Source organism: Neomonachus schauinslandi, chromosome 8 (genome assembly GCF_002201575.2).
Source record: "Neomonachus schauinslandi chromosome 8, ASM220157v2, whole genome shotgun sequence".
NCBI lineage: Eukaryota > Metazoa > Chordata > Mammalia > Carnivora > Phocidae > Neomonachus > Neomonachus schauinslandi.
The window spans coordinates 142,955,327-142,980,557 of NC_058410.1; the positions used below are offsets into that span (position 1 = coordinate 142,955,327).

Consider the following 25,231-nt stretch of genomic DNA (forward strand, 5'->3'; position numbering starts at 1 on the left):
AGACATTGTGTAAGGCAGCTAGTGAAGACATTGTGTAAGGCAGCTAGAGGTGTTTCTCCAGGTTTCTGTTACCCCCTTAATGATTTTTACACCATTCGTAGGTTCTGCATAGTGGCAGTGCTGAATTTTCCAGCTTACCCACTGTGCTTAATTTGGTGATTAATCTGTCACCAGAGGGAAACCGTATCCAGGGAAGCTACTAATAAATACGGTTACCTGAAAAATGTAGAAATATGTAGAATCCTATCCGCAAGTGAGAAACCTTGTCAAAACTTAGAATTTTCCTACAGATCTTTCCTAATTCCTTAGCTGGAGAATTTTCAGTTTGTCAGGAAACACTGCATTCATAATCATCTACTTTTCTTACCTGTTAAAGGGCTAGACGGATGTTCTTCATTAGACTTTAGATGATAACGTGGAATACTTTTTCTGTAAAGGGCCAGATAGTAAATATTTTAGGGCTTTATGGGTCAGAGAGTCACTGTTGCAATTATGCGCTGCTGCTGGTGTAGATCGAAAGCAGCTCCAGACAGTACGTGATCGAATGAGTGTGACTGTGTTCCAATAAAACTTAGAAAAGTATGCGCTGTGGGCTCTGGTTTGCTCATGCCTGTTCTGCATCAGTAGCCTCTCACGTGGGATGTAGATACCCAAAGAAAAATGCAAGATGAGCTACCAAAAAATAGAAAAATGATGAGCTTCATTTTAAAATTTCTATCTTTGTTTTATAATATATAATGCTATTACTATTGTAGTATTTAGCATATAATAATTATGTAAAATTAGGGAGTTCTCAAAAAAATTTTTTTTTTCAAAAAAAAAATTTTTTTTTTTTGCAGTGGGCTTAACAGCGGGCATCACTGCTCTAGATGTCCTCTTTCCTACTAGTGCCTAAATAATTTGACTTTTTTTTTTTTTTTAAGATTTTATTATTTATTTGACAGAGAGGGACAAAGCAAGAGAGGGAACATAAGCAGAGGGAGTGGGGGAGGGAGAAGCAGGCTTCCCGCCGAGCAGGGAGCCCCATGCGGGGCTCGATGCCAGGACCCTGGGATCACGACCGGAGCCGAAGGGAGACACTTAACGACTGAGCCACCCAGGTGCCCCTAAATACTTTGACTTTTTTCAGAACTCTGTCTTTCTCCCAGTCTTCAAAGTTTATCCCCTTTTTCTTGAGGATGTAATTTGTCCCCATGATTCTTACTATTAAAATTAGCACCAGTTTCTATATAAAGAGGTTACTCTCAGTCTTATTCGATGGCCTGTATTAATAGTATTTTGCCAATCAAGTTACAACCAAGTATATTGGGTGAACATCTGTGTTTATTAGAAGTGGGAGCATGCTTATCTGTGAAGGAAATCTGCACTCACTGGCCGTAGTTTGGTAGGATTCGTAGTGGTACAATCTGAGTGTGTGATATGGGTCAGTCTCTGAGTTTGAGAGGTCTTACAAGAATGTTGGTGACTCTCTCATTTGGGTGTGAATTACGGAGAAGAGAACAGAGGAATTGGACAGATTGGCAGGTGCCATGCGTTGAGCTGGCGTTTGTCAGCAAATAGGGGCCGTGCTTCTCATATGCTTTGATGGGTTTTCCCACAGTGGCTCCATGTTTGTCTGTGTGAACGTAATTCCCGATTGGCTGTCATTCAAAGCTCTATCTTTTCATTCCATTCTTTCTTGTATTTCGTCATCATAGTTAGAAACATCCCTTCTTAAGAGTCCCTAAAGCCATTAGTGATCCTGGAATGGAAGTTGCCCGAGGGTTGGGCTGTGTCTGTCTCGTTCCTGCTGTCTGATGTGATGCTCTTGGGTCAAACAGTGGCTCAGAATAAAGGATTTTCAAGGGAAACAGCTGCTCTAGGGGAGCAGATCATTATCCTGGGAGGTTGAGGGGATTTTTTTTTAAGATTTTATTTTATTTAAAGATTTTATTTATTTATTTGACAGAACAGGGAGAGTGAGCATGAGTGATGGGGTGGGGCAGAGGGAGAGGGAGAAGCAGACTCCCTGCTGAGCAGGGAGCCTGATGTGGGCTCGATCCCTGTTCCTGTATCTTCAGCCACCTCACTGAAGTCTTTAGGGGCCCGCCTAGGAGCTTCAAGGGAAATTTATAAGCAACTTGAATGCTGTGATCAATGACTAACTAAAAGCCTGTATCACAACTGAGTGTAGGATCAGATACCCTGTTGTTGCTGAATAAGCATTCAGGGATGAGGATGACGGTGTGCATGCTAGATCCATCCAGTTACTTCCTGGAGAAGAATAGCAATCGGGAAGTACTTGGGAAAATGCCCACTCACTTGTTATTTATAGCTTCCAAAATTTTATTTAAGTATATTCTCGAAATTTATTCTGGTTTAGATATCACTGGTGGGTCAAAAAGAGGCATAACTTGAAAAAGGCTTTGTTGTACATTTCTTATGGCATCTCTCAAAGGCCCGTGAGCCGACATGTTAGAAGTGTAATTAGACTGTAATTCGGAGTGGCGGAGAATGACGAGGGTGTAGAGGTGGTGGTGCCGAGGCAGAGAGACTCCAGAGCTTTAAATACATCCATTCTTCTTGTTCCCAGGAGACTTTTAAGAGGAGCTAATCTCATCAATCCTCTAAAGACTCAACGACTCGCATCAGTGAATTTAAACTTGACTCCTGAGAGCCCAGCCAGCAGCTCATTCCCTTCAGATTCATGTTTTCGTGTTTTCATATTTCTTACTCATCAAAGTGACATTCTTGAGCCTGACACTTTGAGGAAAAGTTTTGAGTGTGGGTTAATGTTTGTCAAGGTTGTCCCGAGGGCATTGTTGTAATTCTTTCCTCATCTAGACTCCTGTCTCTTTATTCCCACTCTCATTTCGAAAGGAAGAAGTGCTGTTTGGAGTGTGGAGTCAGGTGTGAATAGCGATGGACTCTGATGTACAAGTTGATGATATTTTGGGGAACATGAAGAAAATAATAGAACTTGTTTTTCTTTCTTTTTTTGTTTTTTAAGATTTTATTCATTTATTTGAGAGAGAGAGAGACAGAGAGGATGAGCAGGGGGAGGGGCAGAGGGAGAGGGAGAGAGAGAAGCAGATTCCCCGCTGAGCAGGGAGCCCGATGCGGGGCTCGATCCCAGGACCCCGGGATCGTGACCTGAGCCGAAGGCAGACGCTCAACCGACTGCGCCACCCAGGCGCCCCTAGTAGAACTTGTTTTGTTTATTTCATTTTATTTGTGTGTCTGTATATGTTTTATACTGAAGATAATACATTGGGATAATGGCACATATGTGTAATTTACAGATAAACACAGATTTGGGGGAGGTTTGTGCTCAAAATATTTTTCAGTTGAGAGTGAATGATCAAAAAATTTAGAGATCGTCTGTTTAGGATTCTGGTCATGTCCTCATCGGTGAAGTATTTCAGGTTCTCACGTACCTTGCAGAGTTGGCGAGTGGTCCAACTAATCATTTAATAACAGATGAGACATGCCTCTATATAAGTTAGAGTAACAGGAAGGAATAGCTAATCCATGACATTTGAAAGTCCTTAAAGCCCTCCAACTTCCATTTTCAAACTGGATATGAAGGAGAAAGGTCTAAGTTATCCCCAGAAAAGCTCTCAAATGAATATGTCTGGAAGATACTGCTGTGGTTCGGGGTCTTACGACCCTTTCCACGAGAGCCCACATTCCGTCGTGCGCATGCAGGAAGCGTGCACAGTGGCAAGACCACATTCTTGCAGGAAACACCTTTGAGCCTCTGAATGCTTGTGAGGTTTATTAGGGGGAAATCTTTACTCCTGTGGTGTGCAGATATACTACAAGTAATTACCATGCCGTTCACTGGATTATTGCACTTTACCTGTGTGCTTTTCCCACATTGTGGATTATGGGGCTTGCCAGACATCCTTCAAATCTGTCAGTTATTTTTATTCTTTACCACCCTTTTGGAGTATTTCACACTGTCTCTAAAGATCCCAGCGTTTTTGCAGTTTCAGAGAGGAGGAGGCAGGCAGGGACAAGTGAGTAAGGAGGGAAATTTGGCCCCAAAATAATAACTGAAAAAATTAAATTCTTAAGAAGTCCTACAGATCAGAAGGATGAGGCTTGACAACTGCTAATTCAACAGGATATCTAGAATCTAGAGTAGCAAAAATTTCCCAAGTGACTTAGACCCTCAGTCACTTGCCAATCTCTTTGTTTTTGCAAGTTAACGTTTTTAAAATAGCCCCCCCAAATTAGCAGCTTATGTCTGATGTCCCAAACAGCAAGAGCACTGTCAGTTTTTGAGAAATCACCCCAGGATATGTCTTAGTATTGACTTTCCAAATACAAACGAAGTGAGTGGTTGAATGTGATGGAAAAGGTTTGGAGTCTTTGATCTAAAATCTGATGGCTGCCCCGCCCTGGATTCCCTGGAGAGGAGGTTGAAGATTCTGGGGGACACGGAAGACAGGAGACTCAGTGAGGTCGTAGCACAGGTTAGGACAGCGGGTTGGTGAGTCCCACTGCTTGGGTTTGAGACCTGGCTCTGCCCAGACTAGCACTGTGTGATCAGGCAGCTCTCAAACTTCTCTATGTCCTCGGGGTTTCCATCTGTAAAACAATGTGCGTCATAATGCCTCCCTCTTGGAGTTATTGTGAAGACTCTGTGGATTAATATATCTAAAACATTTTGTGTTGGTACATTAAAAAAAAAAAGTTTAAATAAATGCTGGCTACTTAAAAAAAAAGATTTTATTTATTTTAGCGAGAGAGAGTGAGCAGGGGGAGGGGAGGGAGAGAGAGGATCTCAAGCAGACTCCCTGCTGAGCGTGGAGCCCGACATGGGGCTCAGTCCCAGGACCCCGGAGATCATGACCTGAGCCGAAATCAAGAATCAGATGCTTAACCAACTGAACCCCCCAGGTGCCCCTGCTTGCTACTTTTATATCCTAAAAGACTTGCCTCCTTTTAAAATGAATACCTATATCAAGTGGCCAGTTTTCTTAATTAAAAGGAAAAGAGTTAGAGATACAAAATGCCTACATGACAGGAAATTTTGCATTTCCAGAGGCTAGTTTGTGATCTTTTCTGTGATGCTGCTCTTATCTTGTTAGCTTTATGATGACATTTTCCTCTGGAAAGGTGTAAGTGAAAAACTTGGTTCTTTTGAGTTTTAAGGGAAGGTTTGGATCACTCAGCGTTGCCAACTGAGATGAGAAATAAGGATCTCAGCTTGTATTACAAATCCCAACCTGTGGCTGGATTAACAACCATAACCACAAGGAGCAACTCTATGTATAGTACATTTATATCAGGAAAAAGGTTAGGGAGTATTAAGTGTGTCATCTCTTCCCACCCAGTGTAAGAAAAGATTCTGCCCTGTGGCTCTGAAGGACATTAACATTGGATCTTCTTAGGGTTTGGAGTCTTAAACGTTTTTGCTCCCATTTTAAGGAAATGGTAGAAGTATGCTATGGAAATGGCAAGAGAATACTGTGTTGCCATGTTGCCAGGACTCAGGAGAGGATTCCCTGAACTGTAGCTCTTCAAGGACGACTTAACTCTTCAGATCAAGTCAAGTGGCAATTAAGAGTCTCTTAGGAGATCAAAGCTAAACCCAGGGGAATATACAGTCAGTGTCATGGACTGATGGTAAAAAGCCTTTACCCTGCGAAAATCGGTCAAGACGACAAGCATTGGTGTTTGGAAACCTTTCTGCATTATGTAACATAAAGCCTGCGGGGCTTAGTGAGAACAGGAGAAGGGGTTGGTTCTGACTGGCGCAGACCCCACCAGGGGATGCAGGGAGCTCTTTGCAGCGAGGTGATATTGGCAGAGCTGTTGGGGGGGCCCCCGTGAATGCCAGATTGGCAATTTATCCTAGGTTTGCTGATTTGCTCACTTATCACTGTGTTCTAAGAAAGCCATCCGGGAAAATGAACTCTCAGGAATCAAATTATTGACCTGCGGTCTTGTGTTTTTTTCTGTTGGGGTGAGATGCACCGATTTTGATCATGATTGGTGATGGTTTGTTATATTTAGACGGAGTCTCCCGGAACCTTGGCCTCTGTGTCGTGGCTGTCCTGGTGGCTTGGACAGTCCAACGGGAACAGATTCGAGGAATCCCGAATGCCCCTCCGTTCAGACCTTGGCTTTTCTCTTAAGGGTTTTCTGAAGTGCTTTCTGGATGCTTGCTTCTCAGACTGAAAGCTCCCCATTCTCCGCACAATCCAGCCAGGGTGTGAGAGGTTTCAGACCTGAGAACCGAGGTTTGACCTGCTCGTATGTGCAGCTGTAGCTTATGTACTTTGGTTTCTGTTTTGTATTCTAATGTGTGAACATTCCGCCATTTATCTGTTCTGCAGGTGATGGGATATTTGGGTTAGCTTCATGACCCTTTTGAGCAATGCTGCTAAGGCTGTTCTTAGTGTTGTTTGTGGAGAGAAAAGTGTGTAGTAGTGTGCCAGAATGCAAATAGTGATAAAGTCAACCACTCTGTCCACCACTTAGGTCAAGAGATAGGCTACTGCCTCTCCTGAGAAGACCTGCGTGAATCCGTTTTCCTTTGCGGTTCCCCCTGCGCCCCTCCCCTACCTGGTTGTAATAACTATTTTAACAGTCCTTGTGTTTCTTTATGGTTTCATCATAAAAGCATGCATATTTCAGTAACTCTTTAATGAGTTTAGGAAAAATTATTTATTTTGCCTTGGTTCCTGTTCTAGCCTCGCTCCAGAAGCCACCTTTCTGCCTCGGGCTTCTGCCGTTACCTTGGATACATCTTGCCTGCATAATGGAAACTGTCACCTTCCTCTGATACGTCCTACCTACTTTGCTGAAATTGCTAACCTCCTGAAACATTTCTCTGCTTCAAAGCTTTTTATGGTCACCCTGTCTACAGTCCTGTTCCTGGTAGTGTAGCTTTCAAGGCTGGTTTCTGGACACTAAGTGTTATGCTTGTTTACTGCTGTGTGCAAACCACTCCAGACTGAATGCCCTACAGCATGAGCGGTCACTTTCAATTACCTGTCGCGGTTCTGGGCTCGAAGGGGCTCTGCTAGGCGGATTTTGCTTGCGCTCTTCCGGGCCGTTATGGTCAGACGGGGGCTGGCCCTGGAGCCGTCTGAAGGCTTCTTCATTCACACGTCTGGTGGCTGATGCTGTCTGCCGGGACACTTCCACGTGGCCTTCCCATGTGGCCCGGACCTTCTCAGGGCGAGGCAGCTGGATTCCCGGGCGAGCGTGTCAAGAGAGGGAGCTGAGCAGAAGCCATATTATTGCCTTTTCTGTCCTCGCCCTGGAAGTCCCACAGCATCAGAGGAAGACATCCGTGTTGTCTCCAGTGTCTGATGATATGGAATACAGCCGTTATAAACAATGATATGTAAGTTTTTGTGTAAGGACAAGTTTTTATTTCTCTTGGTTGAGTACGTAGGATTGAGACTGCTGGGTCTTATGGTAAGTGTATGTTAAACGTCAGCACTGTCGGACTGTTTTCCACCTCGACTGTGCTATTTGCATTCCCCTCAGCAACGTATGAGGGTTTCGGTTGCTCGGCATCCTTGCCAGCCCTTGTTAGTTTTGTTTTTTTGTTTTTGTTTTTTTTTTAATTTTAGCAGTTCAGTAAGTTTGTAGTGGCATCTCCTTTTGGCTTTAAGTTGCATTTCTTTAATGGCTAATAATTTCAAACATCCCTTTTTTTTTTTAAAGATCTATTTTTTTTTAAAGACTTATTTATTTATTTGAGAGAGAGAGTGAGCACACAGAGGGAGAGGGAGAAGCAGACTCCCCACTGAGCAGGGAGCCTGATTTGGGGCTCGATCCCAGGACCCTGGGATCATGACCTGAGCCGAAGGCAGGCACTTAACCGACTGAGCCACCCAGGCGCCCCTCAAATATCTTTTTATATATTTCTTTGCCATTGATATATCTTACCTGATGAACTATCTTGTTTAGATCTTTTGCCTGTTTTTAAAAATTGGGTTGTTTCTTATTACTGACCTCCAAGAGCCAGCATTTACCTCAGCATGGGACTTGTCTTTCCCTTCTTTTAACAGATCTTTGGCAGAGCAAAGATGTTTGATTTAGGTGAAGTCCTGTTTATCCATTTTTCCCTTTATGGATCATGCTTTTGGCGTCAGATCTAAAAACTCTTGACTAAGCCATTCCTTGCTCTGTTGACCATTTCTTTTCCTAGATTCTCTACCTCTAGCTGTGGAGTTTGCTCTGCCTTTTCAGGGTGTTTGTAATTCGTATGTAGAGACGATGCTGCCCCACCCCCGTGTCAGTGCAAAGCCTGGTTCTGTTAATGATGTGCTCTTCACTTCCTGCAAACGACTTCATTATGACAAAAGCCAGCTGTACTCCAAATCAGGTGACAGGCTAGAACACATAATAAAGAGGTTCTGAAGTGTAGTAGCTGCTTGACATTTAAATTGACAGAAGGAGAGAAGCTGAGAATGCTTTGCCCTAGTTCCTGAATGGAGAAGTACAGGGGAACACTCTTGGACTAAGCATGTGAGAAGCCGGCATTTGCCCCCAGAGAAGCAACAAACTGTCACCAGATCCCAGGGAGAGCGACAGGTGTTCACTCTTGCATGTGGTCGGGGGCAGGGAGGGGGAGCGATAAAGGGAGTGAAGAGCGTCAAACCACCGTGGCAAGAGTTGCTGTTTGTGGTCCTAATCTGAAATCTAAAACTTAAGCAAAATTAATAAAGAGGCTGTTCGGTAGGGCAGGGGGCCTGTGGAACGAGGTGACTGAGACTAGTAATTCCTTTGCATTGTTTTTCTCCCCTACCTGTGGGACTCCTTTCTCCCATTTCTTTCTTTATTTAAGATTTTATTTATTTATTTGTGAGAGAGAGAGAGAGCACAAGCAGGGGGAGAAGCAGAGGGAGAGGGAGAAGCTGACTCAACTGCTCAGCAAGGAACGCGACGCAGGACTCGAACCCAGGACCCCGGGATCATGACCCGAGCCGAAGGCAGATGCTTAAACGATTGAGCCACCCAGGCGCCCCTCCTTTCTGCTTTTTAAAGCATGTCTGATGAAGCTATACATGTAGTTGAACGAGGTGGTCTGTGTAGCTTGCCCGCCATGGGGCCTGGGACCCAGAAGCTATGAAATAATGTGAATTTCACGTCTCTTTCCACCTCTGCCTTTCTTTTCTATTTCAGTAAAAATTTGAGTATTTGCTGTGTGTCCTGCCATGCGGGTGAGACTGATATGGTCTCACTGAAGCCAGACAACCGAAATAGAGTTGGTTTTCAAAGAACTTACAACCTGGGAAGGGGCAGGGAAGACAGATGTTGAATACCAACTATTATCCAAGGCAGAGTAGAATTAATGCTAAATAGAGGTGCAAACAGGGTGCTGGCTGGGGTGACCCAGGGGACTCTTAGAGGAGAGGATGTGTGATGTACACATCGCAGGATGCTTGGATTCTCAAAGCCGAACATAGCAGTAAAAGATACTTCTGACTGTGACGTTGTCTGGTATGTTTGATGCATAGTAAACCGTCTGCTTTTTGGCCTGAGCATGAGTGAGGGGCATGTCGTAGCAGGTCAGGCTGGATAAATAGAGTGCAGACAGGTCTCTGATGCACGTAGCCGCCCTGCATGGCTGAAGAGTGTGTGTGAAGCATAAGGCAAAAACACACCTGGGCTAGCTCATGTGTGTGATCAGTACAAGGAACTACAAGAAAGTACCAGAGGGTTGTAGGATGCTTGCTAAGCATCGGGGATCCATTCAGGGTCACTTATCTGCAAGGCTAGACAGTGTCCTTGCTTGCAATATAAACTCCTCAACTAGAGAACACAGTTGACTCTTAACAGTGGGAGGATGGGGGCCAGGGCAATGATCTCCCCTCACAGTCAAAAATCCAAGTATAGCCTTTGACTCCCGAAAAATGTTAAGTACTCATAGCCTCACGTTGACCAGAAGCTTTACCGATAACATAAACACGTAACACACACTTTGCATGTTATGTCTATGTATTATATACTCTGTTCTCACAATAAAGTAAGCTTAGAGGAAAGAAAACGTTATTGAGGAAATCATAAGGAAGAGAAAATACATTTAGAGTCCTGTACTTTTTTATTAAAAAGAAATCCACGCAATTCCTGTATATGACATTCTTGATGGTTAAAGAAATCAGACTTGTCAACATAGAAGGAGAAGTATGGTTTTTCCTAAAGCAAGGAGGTTCCCTGAACAAATGCTGCTACCAGGGATATAGACGTTAGGGGCCCTAGAGGTAGTTTAAATTCAGCTTTTCGGAATTCTGCTTCCATCATACTGAAGGTCTGTCCCAGAGAATTATTGTCTCGTGGTTGAAGTAGTTTTAGTGGGGTGTTGTGTTTGTAAATAAAAGGAGCTAACAAGTGAACTTGGATGTCGTGGGTTGAGAATAAATCGCCAATAAGGCTCTAGTAAGAGGGCTTTCAATGGATGTTGTTATTTCTGCCTCTAGGGACCTAATCCCCATCATTGCTGCTCTGGAGTACAATCAGTGGTTCACAAAGCTATCTTCCAAGGATCTGAAACTGGTAAGTAAGTGAAGATGTTGCAAATGTTGCTTACTTCTGCTGAGTTTCAAAAGCCTGATAATTATCAAAAAACATTTGTTTTTCTACTAATCTGGCAAGCTGTGTACATGCTTTTTTCTTGAGGAGATGTATTTTCCTGTAAATGATCTGCATACCATTTTACCAAGTTGGGAATGTGAGATGCTCCAGGGAAGTACTTCCTCGTGTTTTCAGCTGCTTCAGACAATTTTAGATAATGAACAGAGAGACACATTTAGCAGAGCCTTCAGTACATACTCATGCTGGTGGCGAAAACTATTAAAGTTACGTTTGCACAGCTGCAAATAGCAAACTTAATGTTTCTATCCTGCATTCCATCTCCACAAAGCTTCCCTTCCTAAGAATTTGGGAAAACGTTATCAGGTAGAGTTGGTCTGCTGGAGTGATGATAGTTAACATTCATTTTCTAGAGGAGTTTTTGGGCAGATTTATATGTCAGCAAAATGAAATAAAAAGTGAGGTGTTAGTTTTCATAAGGTATGGGGGAGCCAAATTTTTGGTCTCTTTTACTAGTGGAAGTGAGATGCTCTGTTGGGGATTTTTTTGCAAGTTAAGAGCAGCCGTATGGGCAGACGCTTATCCATACGTTAGCTTTCTGCTACTTCATTTTAGGACAGGAAATAATCTATAGGTTGTTTTATTGGCGACTCTGCATTCAAGCCTCCAACTTTCAGAGGTCATGGAAACTGGAGGCATAACGATTTTCATAGTGAAGAGGTAGGATTTTGATGGAGACAATGGATCTGTAGAAAATGGAGGGTTGAGATTTGCTAGTGGACAGGCTGCTCGTTCTCTGAATTTGCCTGGGGTGTGAGCGGCTTAAGGTATTAGTATGGGCATGGACTGAGCTCATCTGGGGCCCACTAAGAGCCAGTGTGGTATAGGAAAGAGTGTGGGCTTGGAAACGGAAACCTGGGTCTCAGATTCTGGCTCCTATGGCAAGGCTGTGGGACCTTAGGGAAGTTACTTGACATCCCAGGGCCTCAACTTCCTCTTGTTGAGAGTTAATTGGAGTTCATGTCTTATTCATCTCTGTCCAGTGCTTAGCAGAGTATATTGGCTCATGATAGCTATTCCATAAAAATTGGTTTAATAAATAGGTGTCAGATTAGTTTGTTGAATGAATGAATAGACATAGCAGTATAGCTAATCTGCAGGTTATTGAGATGAGGGAATCATGCGTATAGAAATGCTAACACAGTCCTGGATATCTTGTAGGCATTTCCTGCTAACTATTCCTCTTATATCATCACAGACTAGCAAAGAGGCTGAGACATGAGCAGGTGTGGGGATGCGAGTTATGGAAACTGTATCAGCTACACAGGGGGAGGATCTGCACTCAGTGAGGATGGACCTAGGCATGGAGGGGAGCCAGGTGAACTCCCAGGGTATGGACAGGACGCCATGATGGGAGGGAGACCCGGCAATAGAAGCCTCCCAATTGCTGCCGTTTGCAGGACTGAGCCTGCAGAGATGACAGGCGGGAGAGGGGAGCCATTCGAGGGATGAGAAGTAGATTAGCTCAGTGACTGTGGGACCAGGGAAAACAACGCTTCTCTACCAAGTCAGTTTACCTGGCTATAAGTTCGTGACTTTCAAAAGGGGGCACAGGACTGCTCTGCGGAGGGGCTGCATATCCCACTTTTGGAAATTGTGCCAACTCACGATTACAGGAATGTGTCCGGGCCATGGGGGCTGCCCTTCTATCATTGTTTCTCACGGCATGATCTCCGCAGTTGCCTTAGGTGTTTAGGCAAGAAATTATGCACCTCATCATTCAGTTCTGGAACACAAAGCATGTAGGTGCTCAGATGCTTCCTTGGATGTCCTGGGATGAAAGGAAGCGTAGTGACAGGATTTGAGGGCTGCCCTTACTGCTTTCCTAGTAACTAGGATTTAAGCACAAAAATACCTATGTGTATATTTTTAATATTTGGTATTTTAAAATGAAGAATAGTCTTTGGGATATCACTCTTCAGTCTTCAAAAAGAATAGCAGTTTTTCGTGTTTTTCACCCAACGTTAAAAAGAACTGATACTTGCCCCTTTGATGGGGATGGCAAGATGCAGCCTCGGAACCTTTTCTGATACTCAGTTTATCGGAGCACTACTCTAATGGTCATATGTTACTTGCCATCTAGGTTTGGGGGTGTGTGTATCTCTTTACAAATTTCATCACTATAATATTCTTCAGTGTAGAAAACAATTCTTTTCATGTACTTGGGCACTTAATAAAAAGTAGCAAAATTAACGTAGACATGAATGACGTGTTATACCTCTCCCCCTACAAACATTTTAAACAAAAGGGTGGACATACTTTTTGTACATTTTCTGTAATAAATTTTTATTACAGTAATTATACCCCATAGGTAAATGAAAGTCCTGCTTTGGGAAATTGTTTTTCTGGATACTCTGTAAGGTAGCTCTGGAAAGATAAGGATATACTATGGATTGTTTTTGGAAATTAGGATAATCCCTGTAAAAACATTGTCTAAGCAGTGACTTTTTGTCATGCCAGCAGAGAGTAAGATCAATACCCCTGGTTGTATATTATAAGACAAGAATTACACTGATAAGGGGGTCACCATTTTGAAAATCACCACCATCATCGTAATGTGAGTTGCAGGCATTGGGTCAATTGGAATTAATTTTCCTCTTCCTTCATCAGTCTGTGGGACACATCAGAAACTCTGGGACTATGTGAAAGCTACATTGTAGACTGAATGAAATGGGACAGCACATAAGAATCACAAGTGCCTTAGATGCTGTGGGACTTGTGTGTTTCCAAGTTTGGTTTTCTAAAGGATATTCACTAGCAAATTTTTGTTACATTTCAGACTGTTGCAATGATGGCTAATCCAGTTGAATATATGTGATCTCATAAATCAAAGAATTGTAATTTTTTTGTGGTATTTTAGGAAAAGAAACTGCTTTGATTATAGTATGCCATGGGTACACACAATTTTCTCCTTCCCTCCCTCCCTCCCTCCCTTCCTTCCCTCCTTCCTGCATTTTTCTTTCTTTCCTTTCCTTTCTCTCTCTCTTTCCCTTTCTTTCTTTCTTTCTTTCTCTCTCTCTCTCTCTCTCTCTCTCTCTCTCTTCTTCCCTCCCTCCCTCCCTTCCTTCTTTCTATATCATAAAGGATTTAAATAGACCCTAAGTTGTGATTAGATTTTAAAATCACTTTTTCATGTAGAAGTGATTTTAAAATCAGGAGCCACCTTAAATTAGTTTTGGGATAAGGCAGAAACATAAATTAAAAAACATTAATATGTAAAATTAAAAAGAAATTTGTACACTTCCACCGCCAGGGTACAACTCTTCATTTTTCCTAGCACCCTCAAGACTTGCACTACATACATCAGCCATTTCAATTGTGATCTTTATTAAACACTTCATTTTAATTTTGCATTTTCATATAATATTATATCCTAAGCACTTAAAATATTTTGACAGATACAACTTTACAACTACTTAATTTTAAAAAACATAATGTTTATTAACATGAGAGAGCACTTACTGAATTCTTATTGGGTTGTTTCCCCCTTTATTTTAGAGAATACTAGCAGGAACATCGTAATAGTTTTTTATGTATGTATTTATTTATCAGAGTGAGAGAGCACAAGCAGGGGGCAGAGGGAGAGGGAGAAGCAGGCTCCCCACTGAGCAGGGAGCCCGATGTGGGGATGTGGAGCTCGATCCCAGGACCCTGGGATCATGACCTGAGCTGAAGGCAGACGCTTAACGACTGAGCCACCCAGGCGCCCCTAAGGAACGTCATAATAGTTAACGTTTACCAAGTGCTTATTCAGCCACCCTTTTAAAGTACATGACATCTTTGAACCTTAACTTTCTTATCTATAAAAAGGGAATAATAATAATACCTAGCAGTTTTATGATAAAATACACACAAAGGGCTTAGCTTGGGGCCTAGCGCAAGACAAGAGCTCAGCAAAGGGATTGTCACCAGGAACCTAACATCGTTACCAACACTAAGTCTTTTGTTCTTACGCTGGAGGTCACATTCTTTGGGAATTCCTTTTGGTTTTCCCAAGATTGGGATATGCCTCTGAGTGCCGACAGCACGACTGAAATGGCCTTTTATTGTCTGTTTTCTTGTCTCAGTGACCTGCTGGATGGTATACTCTTAAAGGCAGGGACTTTCTGTCCTTGCTTGTCGTTGTATCCCCAGGACCTTCATTGTGAACCGTGCATAGTGGTAGAGGTCTGGTCAGGTTTTGTTGAATGAATGACTGCATGAAAATGTGGTTTATTTAATTAAAACTTTGCATCTGCATGGATTTGTGACAACAGAGTGAGGTTGCCTTGAGACTTAGGGCGTGGTCACACAGTGTCTTCTCTTACAGTCCACCGATGTCTGTGAACAGATCTTGAGAGTGGTGAGTAGGTCCAGTCGGCTGGAGGAATTGGTGTTGGAAAACGCCGGGCTCAGAACGTGAGTATTGTCCTGAATGTACGAATATGTGGCTTAAAAGCTTCCTGCCATTTCCTCTAAAATTAATATATAGGTTTTTTTTTAAAAAAAGATTGAGCCACTCACATATAAAGTATAATGTTTTCTCTTTGAAAAAATAAATAAATAAAGGATCCCTGTGCTCCCCATCATCACAAAGATCAAGGATTTTATAACAACCTCTGTGGTCTGGTCACTGGATGTTTTCAAGGGAGCCCGGAGTGGTGGTTAGGACAGTGGGTCCTGAGCCAGATGCCTCATGGCCTTGGGCGAATTGCTGCACTTCTGAGCCTCACTCTCTTTATCTTTAAGATGGAGAACACAATAGTACCTACCTTATAGAATGATGGCTGCGGGGCGCCTGGGTGGCTCAGTTGGTTAAGCGACTGCCTTCGGCTCAGGTCATGATCCTGGAGTCCCGGGATCGAGTCCCACATCGGGCTCCCTGCTCGGCAGGGAGTCTGCTTCTCCCTCTGACCCTCCTCCCTCTCATGCTCTCTGTCTCTCATTCTCTCTGTCTCAAATAAATAAATAAAATCTTTAAAAAAAAAAAAAAAAAAGAATGATGGCTGCGAGGAGAAGTAAATTAATATATGTAAAATCCTTAGAAAAGTAGCTTTCATATTATAGATGCTCTGTGTTAGCTCTTAGGAATATCATTCATGGTAGTCCTGATAATAACATATTTCCCATTTTGCTTGGATCTGTTTTATCTGTTTCTCTCTCTTTCCAAATCCATACTTAACCTTGTTCAGTAGTTGGGAATGGCTCGGTAGGCAGTGCCCAAGCTTCACGTGGAGTTCGAATCTGCCAGAACAAAGACTTTACTGCTCCTAAGTGAGGGGGGTTGACGGCTTCATAATCATAGCACTTAGTGTGTTATTTTAAGTACAACATACCTAAAATAGTGATTTTGAATTTTTATTAAAACATAATGGTAGCAATCGTAGCCTTTAAACTCAATAATTAGGGCCATCAGTTTTGCATCTGTGAGTATTGCATGAAGTGAGATAGGGTGAACAGCCGATTGCCGTTTCCATGAGAAGCAGGTTCAATTCAGGACTTTTTTTAAGTTATGGAGGGACTAAGTAATACTATTTTAAAGGGGCAATTATATATTTTCTTTCTGCTTTTGAATGAGGTTTTGGCTAATGAAAATGAACCACGTTTTGGCTGTGGCTTTACAGATTCTCTAATGAGGATATATACTCGTGTATATAGGCTAAATAGGGTGTTAACGAATGTATGGTAAGTAGATTAATATTGTAAAGAAAGGTTTTCTTTTTATAGATTTCACTCTAGCTCTTCTAGCTGTCAAACTTTTATTTGAGCAGTATTGCATTTTGTGTTATTTAATCTTACTGTTTTGTTTACTTGCAGAGATTTTGCCCAAAAACTGGCCAGTGCCCTAGCGCATAATCCCAACTCAGGACTCCACACAATTAACCTTGCTGGCAACCCACTGGAGGATCGAGGTACTGTAGCAATTCATGTGATCACTGAGGCCAGAATTGTAAGAGCATTCAGCAATTTTTGTGTGGCCACACCCAGAGAATGGTGTCAAGCTCACTTCTAATTGTTTAATAAATGCTACTGATGCTTAGTTGGCTTCTAGGTTTTTCTACCCTTTGATGAAAATACTGGTGCTAAAATTCATTCTCTAATTACTTTTTTTGAAGAGATACAAACAGAAGGGAGTATATTATCTTTAAACTGCTGTATTAGTTTTTTATGACTGCATAACAAATTACCGCCCACAGGGCACGGATGTGTTACCGGACAGTTTCCTTGGGTCGGTAGTCTGGGTGCAGGTTCGCTGGGCTGTCTACTCAGAGTCTCTTGAGGCTGAAGTCAGGTTGTCAGCTGCGGCTGTGGTCACGTGTGTTCAAGCTTGCCAGTTGTTGGCAAAATGAATGTCCTTGGGTCTGTAGGACAGAGGTTCCCATATTCTCACTGCCTCTCATCGGGGACCACTCCCAGCACCCGGTCTGTGCTCAGGTCCTTACGACATGGCCTCTCCTCTCACTGTGTCCCAGTTTGCTTTGTGCTTGAGGCAGTAAGGAGCATGTCTCTTGGATGCTTACCTCTCTTTTAAATAGAGCACCTGATTAGGTCAGGCCCACCCAGGACAGTCTCCCCTTTCGATGAACTCAAAGTCAACTGAATAGTAGCCCAGTCCCATTAGCGATGTGTCATATGGTCGTCAGTCTGCCCCACACACGCAAGGAAATTATACAGGGCATGTGTACCGGGGGAAGGAATCTTGGGGATCATGTTACTATTCTGTGCACCACATGTATCTTTTAATATTTAACAAGATTTGAACATGAGGATCTGGAGAAAATGAAGCACTGGAGTTCACGATGAGGCAGAAGAAGGTTTCGTTGGAAGTGTTTGTGTGGGCAGAGGGCGGAGTCAGTAGGTTTAGAATGTGAAGCTTAAACATTTGAATTCTCAGTAGGGGAACATTGGTGGATGTGGCTTAAGAAGAAATAGCTTTATCTCTAGAGGGAATATTTTGTTTTCATTATCTGTTGCAAATGTTTTCTAGCATTGTTGAATAAAAGCCTTTCATCTTGTAATGTTATATATTTGATGAGGATTAATTATTAAACTGAGCTGAAGGTACTGATAGAGACAGTTCTGCTTTGTGTTCCTGACAGGACAATGTTCTTCATTGAAAAGGGTACCCACCCGTGTGGTATTCAAACCAAAAATAAAGAGCAATTTTCTAGCATATAAAGTAGTGAATCTAAAGGAAGTTGGAGACTGAATTAGAAAACTAGATCACATGAAAATCATCCTCATGGAATCAGCCACAGCTGAAAATCATGGATGCATATCCCTGAAATAGGAGTTTCTTTGGGGGTATAGGAATTTCTTTAGGAAAAACTCATGTTGTCTCTATTAGCCAACTGCTGGAAAGTGATGAATATGACACATGGAAATATACACGGAGATCACCTTTTATAGACAGGACAGCAGTTTCTGCTTTGCTTTTTAAAATGGGAGGGACCCAAACATATTCATCTACTGACTGGACAGAGTCAGTGGAGGGAGGGAGGTGATGGAGGCAGATCCTTAAGGATGTAAACCCAGAGTGCAGTAGGCCAGGGGGTGGGAAACGCAAACTCACACCTCAGTGAGATACCGCTTCAGAACCAGCACGGCTCTGATCAAAGTCAGTGTTGGAGAGGACGTGGGAAATGGGGACACATGCGTTACTGGGGCGAATGTAAAATGGTGCAGCCACTTTGCAAACTGGTTAGACAGTTTCTTAAAAAGCCAAACACAAATTGGGGTGCTTGGGTGGTGCAGTCGGTGAAGCGTCCGACTCTTGGTTTTGGCTCAGCTCCTGGTCTCGGGGTTGTGGGGTCAAGCCCCGAGTTGGGCTCTGTGCTCTGTGCGGAGTCTGCTTCAGACAGTCTCTCCCTCTCCCTCTGCCCCTCCTTATCCCCCTACCCCTGCATGTGCGCGCATGCTCTCTCTCTCTCTCTCTCAGATAAATCTTAAAAAAAAAAATAAAGCTAAACACAGATTTGCCACAAACCCAGCAGTTCCACTCCTAGGTACCACTGAAGAGAGGTGGAGCCTACGTTCACACACAGATGTGTGAATGAATGTTTATAGCAGGAGTCTTCCTAGTAGCCAAACCGTGGAAACCCAACTGTGGAGGCAGATGAAGGGCTGATCCATGCTACGACGCGGTGGGACTTCAGAAACCTTATGGCAGGTGAAAGAAGCCGGACCTGAAAGACCACACAGTTTGAGTTTGGGAGCTTGGAAGGAAGTGTGAGGCCCTTTGTCTCCTCATCTGTTGTGAACCTCGTGTGCTCTGAGGGGCAGCCGTACTGGACTCTCAGACCCTCGTCTTTGGTTTAAACTTCTTTGCTGGTTCTTGCTTCGTTCTGGTGCATTCTAATTAGATGCGGACATTTCTCCTCCACCCGCTTCCTTTTTGTCCCTGCTCCTTGTCCCTCTTCCCCCCCCCAGCCTCCTCAGACCTTGGACATAATCAGTATTTCCTTTGAGTTTGATTTCATCTTAATTCTCTTCTGTAGCTTTTTAATTGCATTGAACATTGTGGCAAAGTTTAGAGAGATTTCTTTTCTGTCAGAGCATGGGCTCAAAGAGGATGTTTCCAGGCTTTCGTTCTCCACATTCCTACCTCTGAGACCTGATTTGATGTCTTTTCATCTCCTTGCAGTCCATTCACAGGAGCTAAAATCCCACATCATTCCAAGGATATTTTCCTCAACATTGTGTGCACATACCGACTCTCCGATACAGTGTCTGCTCACATACACTCAGTTTTTGACACTCCTGAAAATGTTTTCTCAAGCTGAGACTTTCCTTGTTCCAGCCCCTCCTAGATTCATTCACTGATATATTTGCCAGTGTTCTTGGACAACTGCCAACACCCATATTTCCTACCTTCGCTCTTGAGGCTGAGCCTCCTGAACACAAATTCTGCATAGGTTTTATTTATTTAAAAAAAAATTTTTTTGGGGTGCCTGGGTGGCTCAGTCGTTAAGCGTCTGCCTTCGGCTCAGGTCATGATCCCAGGGTCCTGGGATCGAGTCCCACATCAGGCTCCCTGCTCTGCAGGAAGCCTGCTTCTCCCTCTCCCACTCCCCCTGCTTGTGTTCCTGCTCTCGCTATGTCTCTCTCTGTCAAAAAAATAAATAAAATCTTAAAAAAAAAATTTTTTTTTTTAACTCAGGCTAAATATCTGAAGATGATTGGTAGTTTTTCCGCTTATGGATGGAAATTCCACAAGAAATCCAACTAAGTGTAAAATATTTATAAGAATTTCAATCCAGGCAAAATATTTCATGATCTTTGTTTCTAAGCTGTTCGGTGACTGTATTTTATGTTTGAAAACAGTAAAACGCGTGGGGAAAGAATTTATAATTGAATCGTAGGGCATATAAAAGAGAGCAAGGAAACTCAAGGAAACACAAGACCATTTAGCAGCCCAGAATTCTGAGGAATTTCAACACCAAATGGAATTTGATTTTGTACCTGAACCATCCACTCAGGGACTTATTTGGAAACTCTCAGAGAGCAGGTTTGCCTCCTCGCTTTGTGATATGAATGCTGATGCAGCAAATTCCTGTTATTTACTGCTCAGTCTCCTTGTCACACTTCTGAACAAAGGATAGACAGCCTTCTGTTGTCGAGGGGCTCGTGGTGAAGGAGGTTAAGGTATGAATTAGTAAGCAGGGTGTGGTGTGTATGAGCAGTGCTGCAGGTGCTGGGTGCCCTGCTTTCTCTCTCGTGCGGAAGAGACACACAGGCAGGGTAAAGACCACACACATGCACAAGCTCTTCTTCTTCTGGTTGGGGGTCCAAGGCTGTTCCCCGGCTTGCTCTCAGAGCTCTGTCCTGATGTGTTTTCAGATTGTAGGTCAAGACTCATTCGCAGGTCATGAAATAAGTTTCATAGTTCATGACAAGCATTTGAACAAAGAAGAAGAATGGGGCGCCTGGGTGTCTCCATCAGTCAGTGGCCAACTCTCCATCTCAGCTCAGATTTTGATCTCACAGTGGTGAGTTCAAGCTCCCGCGTTAGGCTCCATGCTGGGTGTGGAGCCTACTTTAAACAAACAAAAAAAAAAAGGAAGAAGAAGGAATAGAACAGAATAGAAAATATTGGGGGCACCTGGGTGGCTCAGTCAGTTAAGCGGCTGCCTTCAGCTCAGGTCATGATCCCAGGGTCCTGGGATCGAGTCCCGCTTTGGTCTCCCTCCTTAGCGGGCGGGGGGTCTGCTCCCTCTGCCCTCCCCCCAAGATCATGCTCACTCTCTCTCTCAAATAAATAAAATCGTTTTAAAAAAGAATAGAAAATACCAGAGTGCATTTGTCCGGGAAAACTTTGGTTTTACTTTCCTAATACATATGTATGTATGTACTTTTGTACGAGGTTCCTTCATTGTAATGTCAATCTGTTTCTTTATGTGGGTCACAGTAGAAAAGGCCAAAGAATCTCTGCTCCAGCTCAACTTGATCCACTTTCTGTGCTCGATCCTTAGGCTGACCCAGTGTCGGAACCATGGTGTTCTCGGTCGCTTCCTTGTGACTAACCCTTTGGATTCGACATGACTTTTTGGATAATAGTTGAGTATTTTTGGAGAAGGCAGCTCTCGCCTCTCTCTGCTCCTTCCACATGCTTGACTTCCTTAACCATTACCAACCCCTTGTTCTCTTCTTCCCAGTCGTCCCTCCCCGTTCCCCTCGTTTTTATGGTCTCAGCCTTGTCAGGAATGTCTGTCCATTTCCTCCCCTCACTTTGTTCTAAGTTGGATTATTTTGTTTAAAGATGATTTAGAATGCTGTCTCAGAATGGTTTTCTTTTGGAAATGTTGACCTGAAGTACCCAGATTTTTTTTTTTTTTTCTGACCATCTGGTTCGATCTGAATAAGACAAGAGAAGCAGATTCTAGAATTGCCGCTTAACTTTTTTTTGGTGCTTTCTGTCTTTCATATCTGCCAGTGTGTACCAGTGGGTTCTGGAGTGAAAATACTCGCGTTCAGTTCTGGGCTTTGCCACTTTCTAGTTGAGTTTCCTGGGACAAGTTACCTAACTTCTATGTTTGTTTCCTCATCTTTATTTTTTTAATTTTAATTCTAGTAGAATTAACATACGGTGTTATATTAGTTTCAAGTGTGCAATACAGTGATTAAACAATTCTATACATTACTCAGTGCTCAGAAAGCTACAGGTACTCTAGTTTGTTCATCTTTAAAATAATAATAGTACTGACCACATAAAGGTGTTCTCAGGATTAAATGAGATAATACACAGAAAAGGACAAGAATAGCCTGTCACATGCTGTGTACTCAATCAGTGTAAGCTTTCACTGCCTCCTTTGATTCATACAATAGCCTTGTGAAGTAAAATCATGCAAATGTTATTATTCTCTTTTTGTGAATGAGGAAGCTGTGTGTTTACATGATTTGGACACAGCTTGCAGAGTCCTACCTGAGATCTCTTGTTGAGGCTTCTGTCTAGGATTTCCTAAATATCAGCCAACCAATCTGTCGGTCAGTCAATCCTCCTGTGGTTGTGATTTCCTGCTTTGGCTCTCTAGATTTCCTTGGGAAGTGGAAGGAAAGGATTTTATGCCTGCTTTTTGAAAAACATTGGTTTATTCCATAGCATGTCAGTAAATTTTCTTAATCGCTCTAATATTTCAAGATACTAGGTTTGGGTGTAACAGCTCTAAAACAGAAGGTTCTTTTCTTCAGAGTCATGATTTCAACCATATTTAATTGATATTTTTAAGGTGACACAGGATAAAACAATTTTTAAAAACTGCCTACCTTTGGATTTTAGGGCATTCGAAAGTTTGGTGTGCTGACTCCATTTTTTTCCATTGGTCTTTTTTTAAAATTTATTTTATTATGTTAATCACCATACATTACATCATTAGTTTTTGATGTAGTGTTCCATGATTGTTTGTGTATAACACCCAGTGCCCCATTCAGTACGTGCCCTCTTTAATACCCATCACCAGGCTAACCCGTCCCTCCATCCCCCTCCCCCCCTCCCCTCTAGAACCCTCAGTTTATTTTTCAGAGTCCATCGTCTCTCATGGTTCGTCTACCCCTCCGATTTCCCCCGCTTCATTCTTCCCCTCCCACTACCTTCTTCTTCTTCTTTTTTTTTTCTTTCTTAACATATATTGCATTATTTGTTTCAGAGGTACAGATCTGAGATTCAACAGTCTTGCACAATTCACAGCGCTTACCAGAGCACATACCCTCCCCAGTGTCTATCACCCAGTCACCCCATCCCTCCCACCCCACCCCCCACTCCAGCAACCTTCAGTTTGTTTCCTGCGATTAAGAATTCCTCATATCAGTGAGGTCATATGATACATGTCTTTCTCTGTTTGACTTATTTCGCTCAACATAATACCCTCCAGTTCCATCCACGTCGTTGCAAATGGCAAGATCTCATTCCTTTTGATGGCTGCATAATATTCCATTGTATATATATACCACCTCTTCTTTATCCATTCATTAATCTGTCAATGGACATCTTGGGTCTTTCCATAGTTTGGCTATTGTGGACATTGCTGCTATAAACATCGGGGTGCACATACCCCTTCGGATCCCTACATTTATATCTTTGGGGTAAATACCTAGTAGTCCACTGGTCTTTTTATTCCTATATTCCTCGTTCTTGAATCTTTTCTCCTCAGCCTTATTTTTGAAATGGAAATGCCCCACCAGATTTTGTTTATTCACAGTTCTTAGTGTTTCTGAACTTTCCAGGGAAGCTGTAGGAATTAGTAGAAATCTGAAGATTTTAACTGTTATCTGTGTTCTGACATCCACCGTGTTCAAATCTATATGCTTTCTAACAGAAAAGAAAGACACCTTTTGTTTACCCACATCCTGTTGCTAGAACCATGTGCAGAATTTTAAGCTATTAATATTGATGACTTCAATTAACAAGGACCTCCTTAAACCTCTTTGCCTGGCTTGTGTATCATACTGGATTGTAGAATATCCCAGTGTTAGAATTTTATGTGATATTATCATAGGCTTTTAAATTCATGCATGATTAATAGGTTAAATGTGCAATGTCAAATTTCATTTCTTATCCTTGTAAGTTAATACATCAGATGGCAAATTATACTACTAAACATTTTGTAGTTTTTTTTATTAGGCATAAATATTTTGAAGCCGAGGAAGCCATAATAGTTTTGTTTTGAAAGGAGAAATAAAAATTAAACCATTTTTCCTTCTAGATTGGACACATACTTAAATAAAAATCACAAGAAGGGTAATCCATTTAGTAAAGTCTCCAAAGGAAAGCGTCTAGTGATAAATTCTGTTTTAATTCACAGCTCTGAAGGCTATGTTTTGCTTTATTTTGGGGGCAGAATTAAAGAGTTTTGGCCAAAAGTTGAAAAGTCTTTTCTTAGCCTTTGTGGGGAAATGTTTTCTCGATGATGGGTTTTTTTCCCTGGCACTGTTGAGTAAATGGCTCCAGAAAGTATCAGGCAGGTTAATTTTTTTGTTTTTCTTGAAATTTTGGCTGCCAGCCACCCTCCATTTATTCATGTTGCCGAGACCGCGTTTCTAAAGTCTGCCAGAGAGGAAGAGGACCCTTTGTGTAATAATCTGTTACCTTTTCTCAAAGGGCAGTAAAAGCATGCAATCACTATGATGTACCCTGAAACCAATAGGATACTCTATGTCAATTATACTGTAATGAAAAAAATGCATTTAGTGCTTTTATTTAAGAAAAAATGAACAGTACTGACCCCATTTATGCCTTTTATTATGTTAGCACTTAGCAAGGGTGTTTCTTTAAAGAAGAAATGTAATATATTTATGGCTTGTGGATGCCTAGGAAATCAAAATATTTTGTCAAGAAAGAAAGAAACTAATAGTTTTGTCGGAAATTTGATAAAAAGTACTTGAAACAGACGATCTTGTGTCTGTGTCTTTAGTCCACTTGACTTTTTATCCTCTCTACCTTTTTCCCACTTTTTTTCTTTGAAGTAAATTATCAAGCATGGCTTTATTCATCTTTATTCTAACTCAGGAGCTTCGCTTTTTATTATTTTCATTATTTATGGTGTGATCATTCAATTTCCAGAGAAAAATAGTGCTGGGTTGTTTACTCCTTTTTGTCTTCCTTCCTTGTTTAAAGATAGTTGATGATAAGGAAGGAATGAATGCATGGGTATTGTCACTGGCATTAGATAATTGTTCCGTTCCAGCCTTAGATCTGGTTATAGGCAGTTGTGGTTTTATGTGGTGTACGTAACAGGTATCTCTGACGCAAAAGAAATTAGCGAAAATGTAAAAATTGTCATTTTCTCAACAAAGCTAAACAACTCAAGTCAATCTGAGCACAGCAAATTAGAGGTTGAGTGGTAGGTTTTAACTTTGATCTAACAGATTTTCAGCATAATTTGAAGACATGGGATATGGGTTTGGGGATTTTTTTTTTAAACATTGTCGTAACATACGCCTTGCTAGGAAAAACACGATATAAAAGAATTGGTCCAGAGTAGGCAGTGATAACTCATCAAAACTTAAAAGCGAGAATCTGGTATCCTTCCCAATTCCATACCTAAGTTTTGAAAAAGATTTATTTTTTTTTTAAAGCAGTTCTAGGTTCACAGCAAAATTGAGAGGAAGATAAAGAGATTTCCCGTATCCTTCCTGCCCCCACCTAGGTACAGCC

At 42.2% G+C, this 25,231-nt stretch overlaps 1 protein-coding gene across 2 annotated transcripts in view; it reads left to right on the top strand.

The window, feature by feature from the left end:
* CARMIL1 (capping protein regulator and myosin 1 linker 1) overlaps window positions 1–25,231 on the top strand; it is a 308,066-nt gene that overhangs the window by 140,483 nt on the left and 142,352 nt on the right. For both annotated transcript variants that reach the window (XM_021696859.1, XM_044917255.1), the window contains exons 9-11: window positions 10,431–10,506; window positions 14,912–15,000; window positions 16,399–16,493. In XM_021696859.1, coding sequence (XP_021552534.1) covers window positions 10,431–10,506; window positions 14,912–15,000; window positions 16,399–16,493 — 260 coding nt within the window. The remainder of the gene's footprint in view (window positions 1–10,430; window positions 10,507–14,911; window positions 15,001–16,398; window positions 16,494–25,231) is intronic.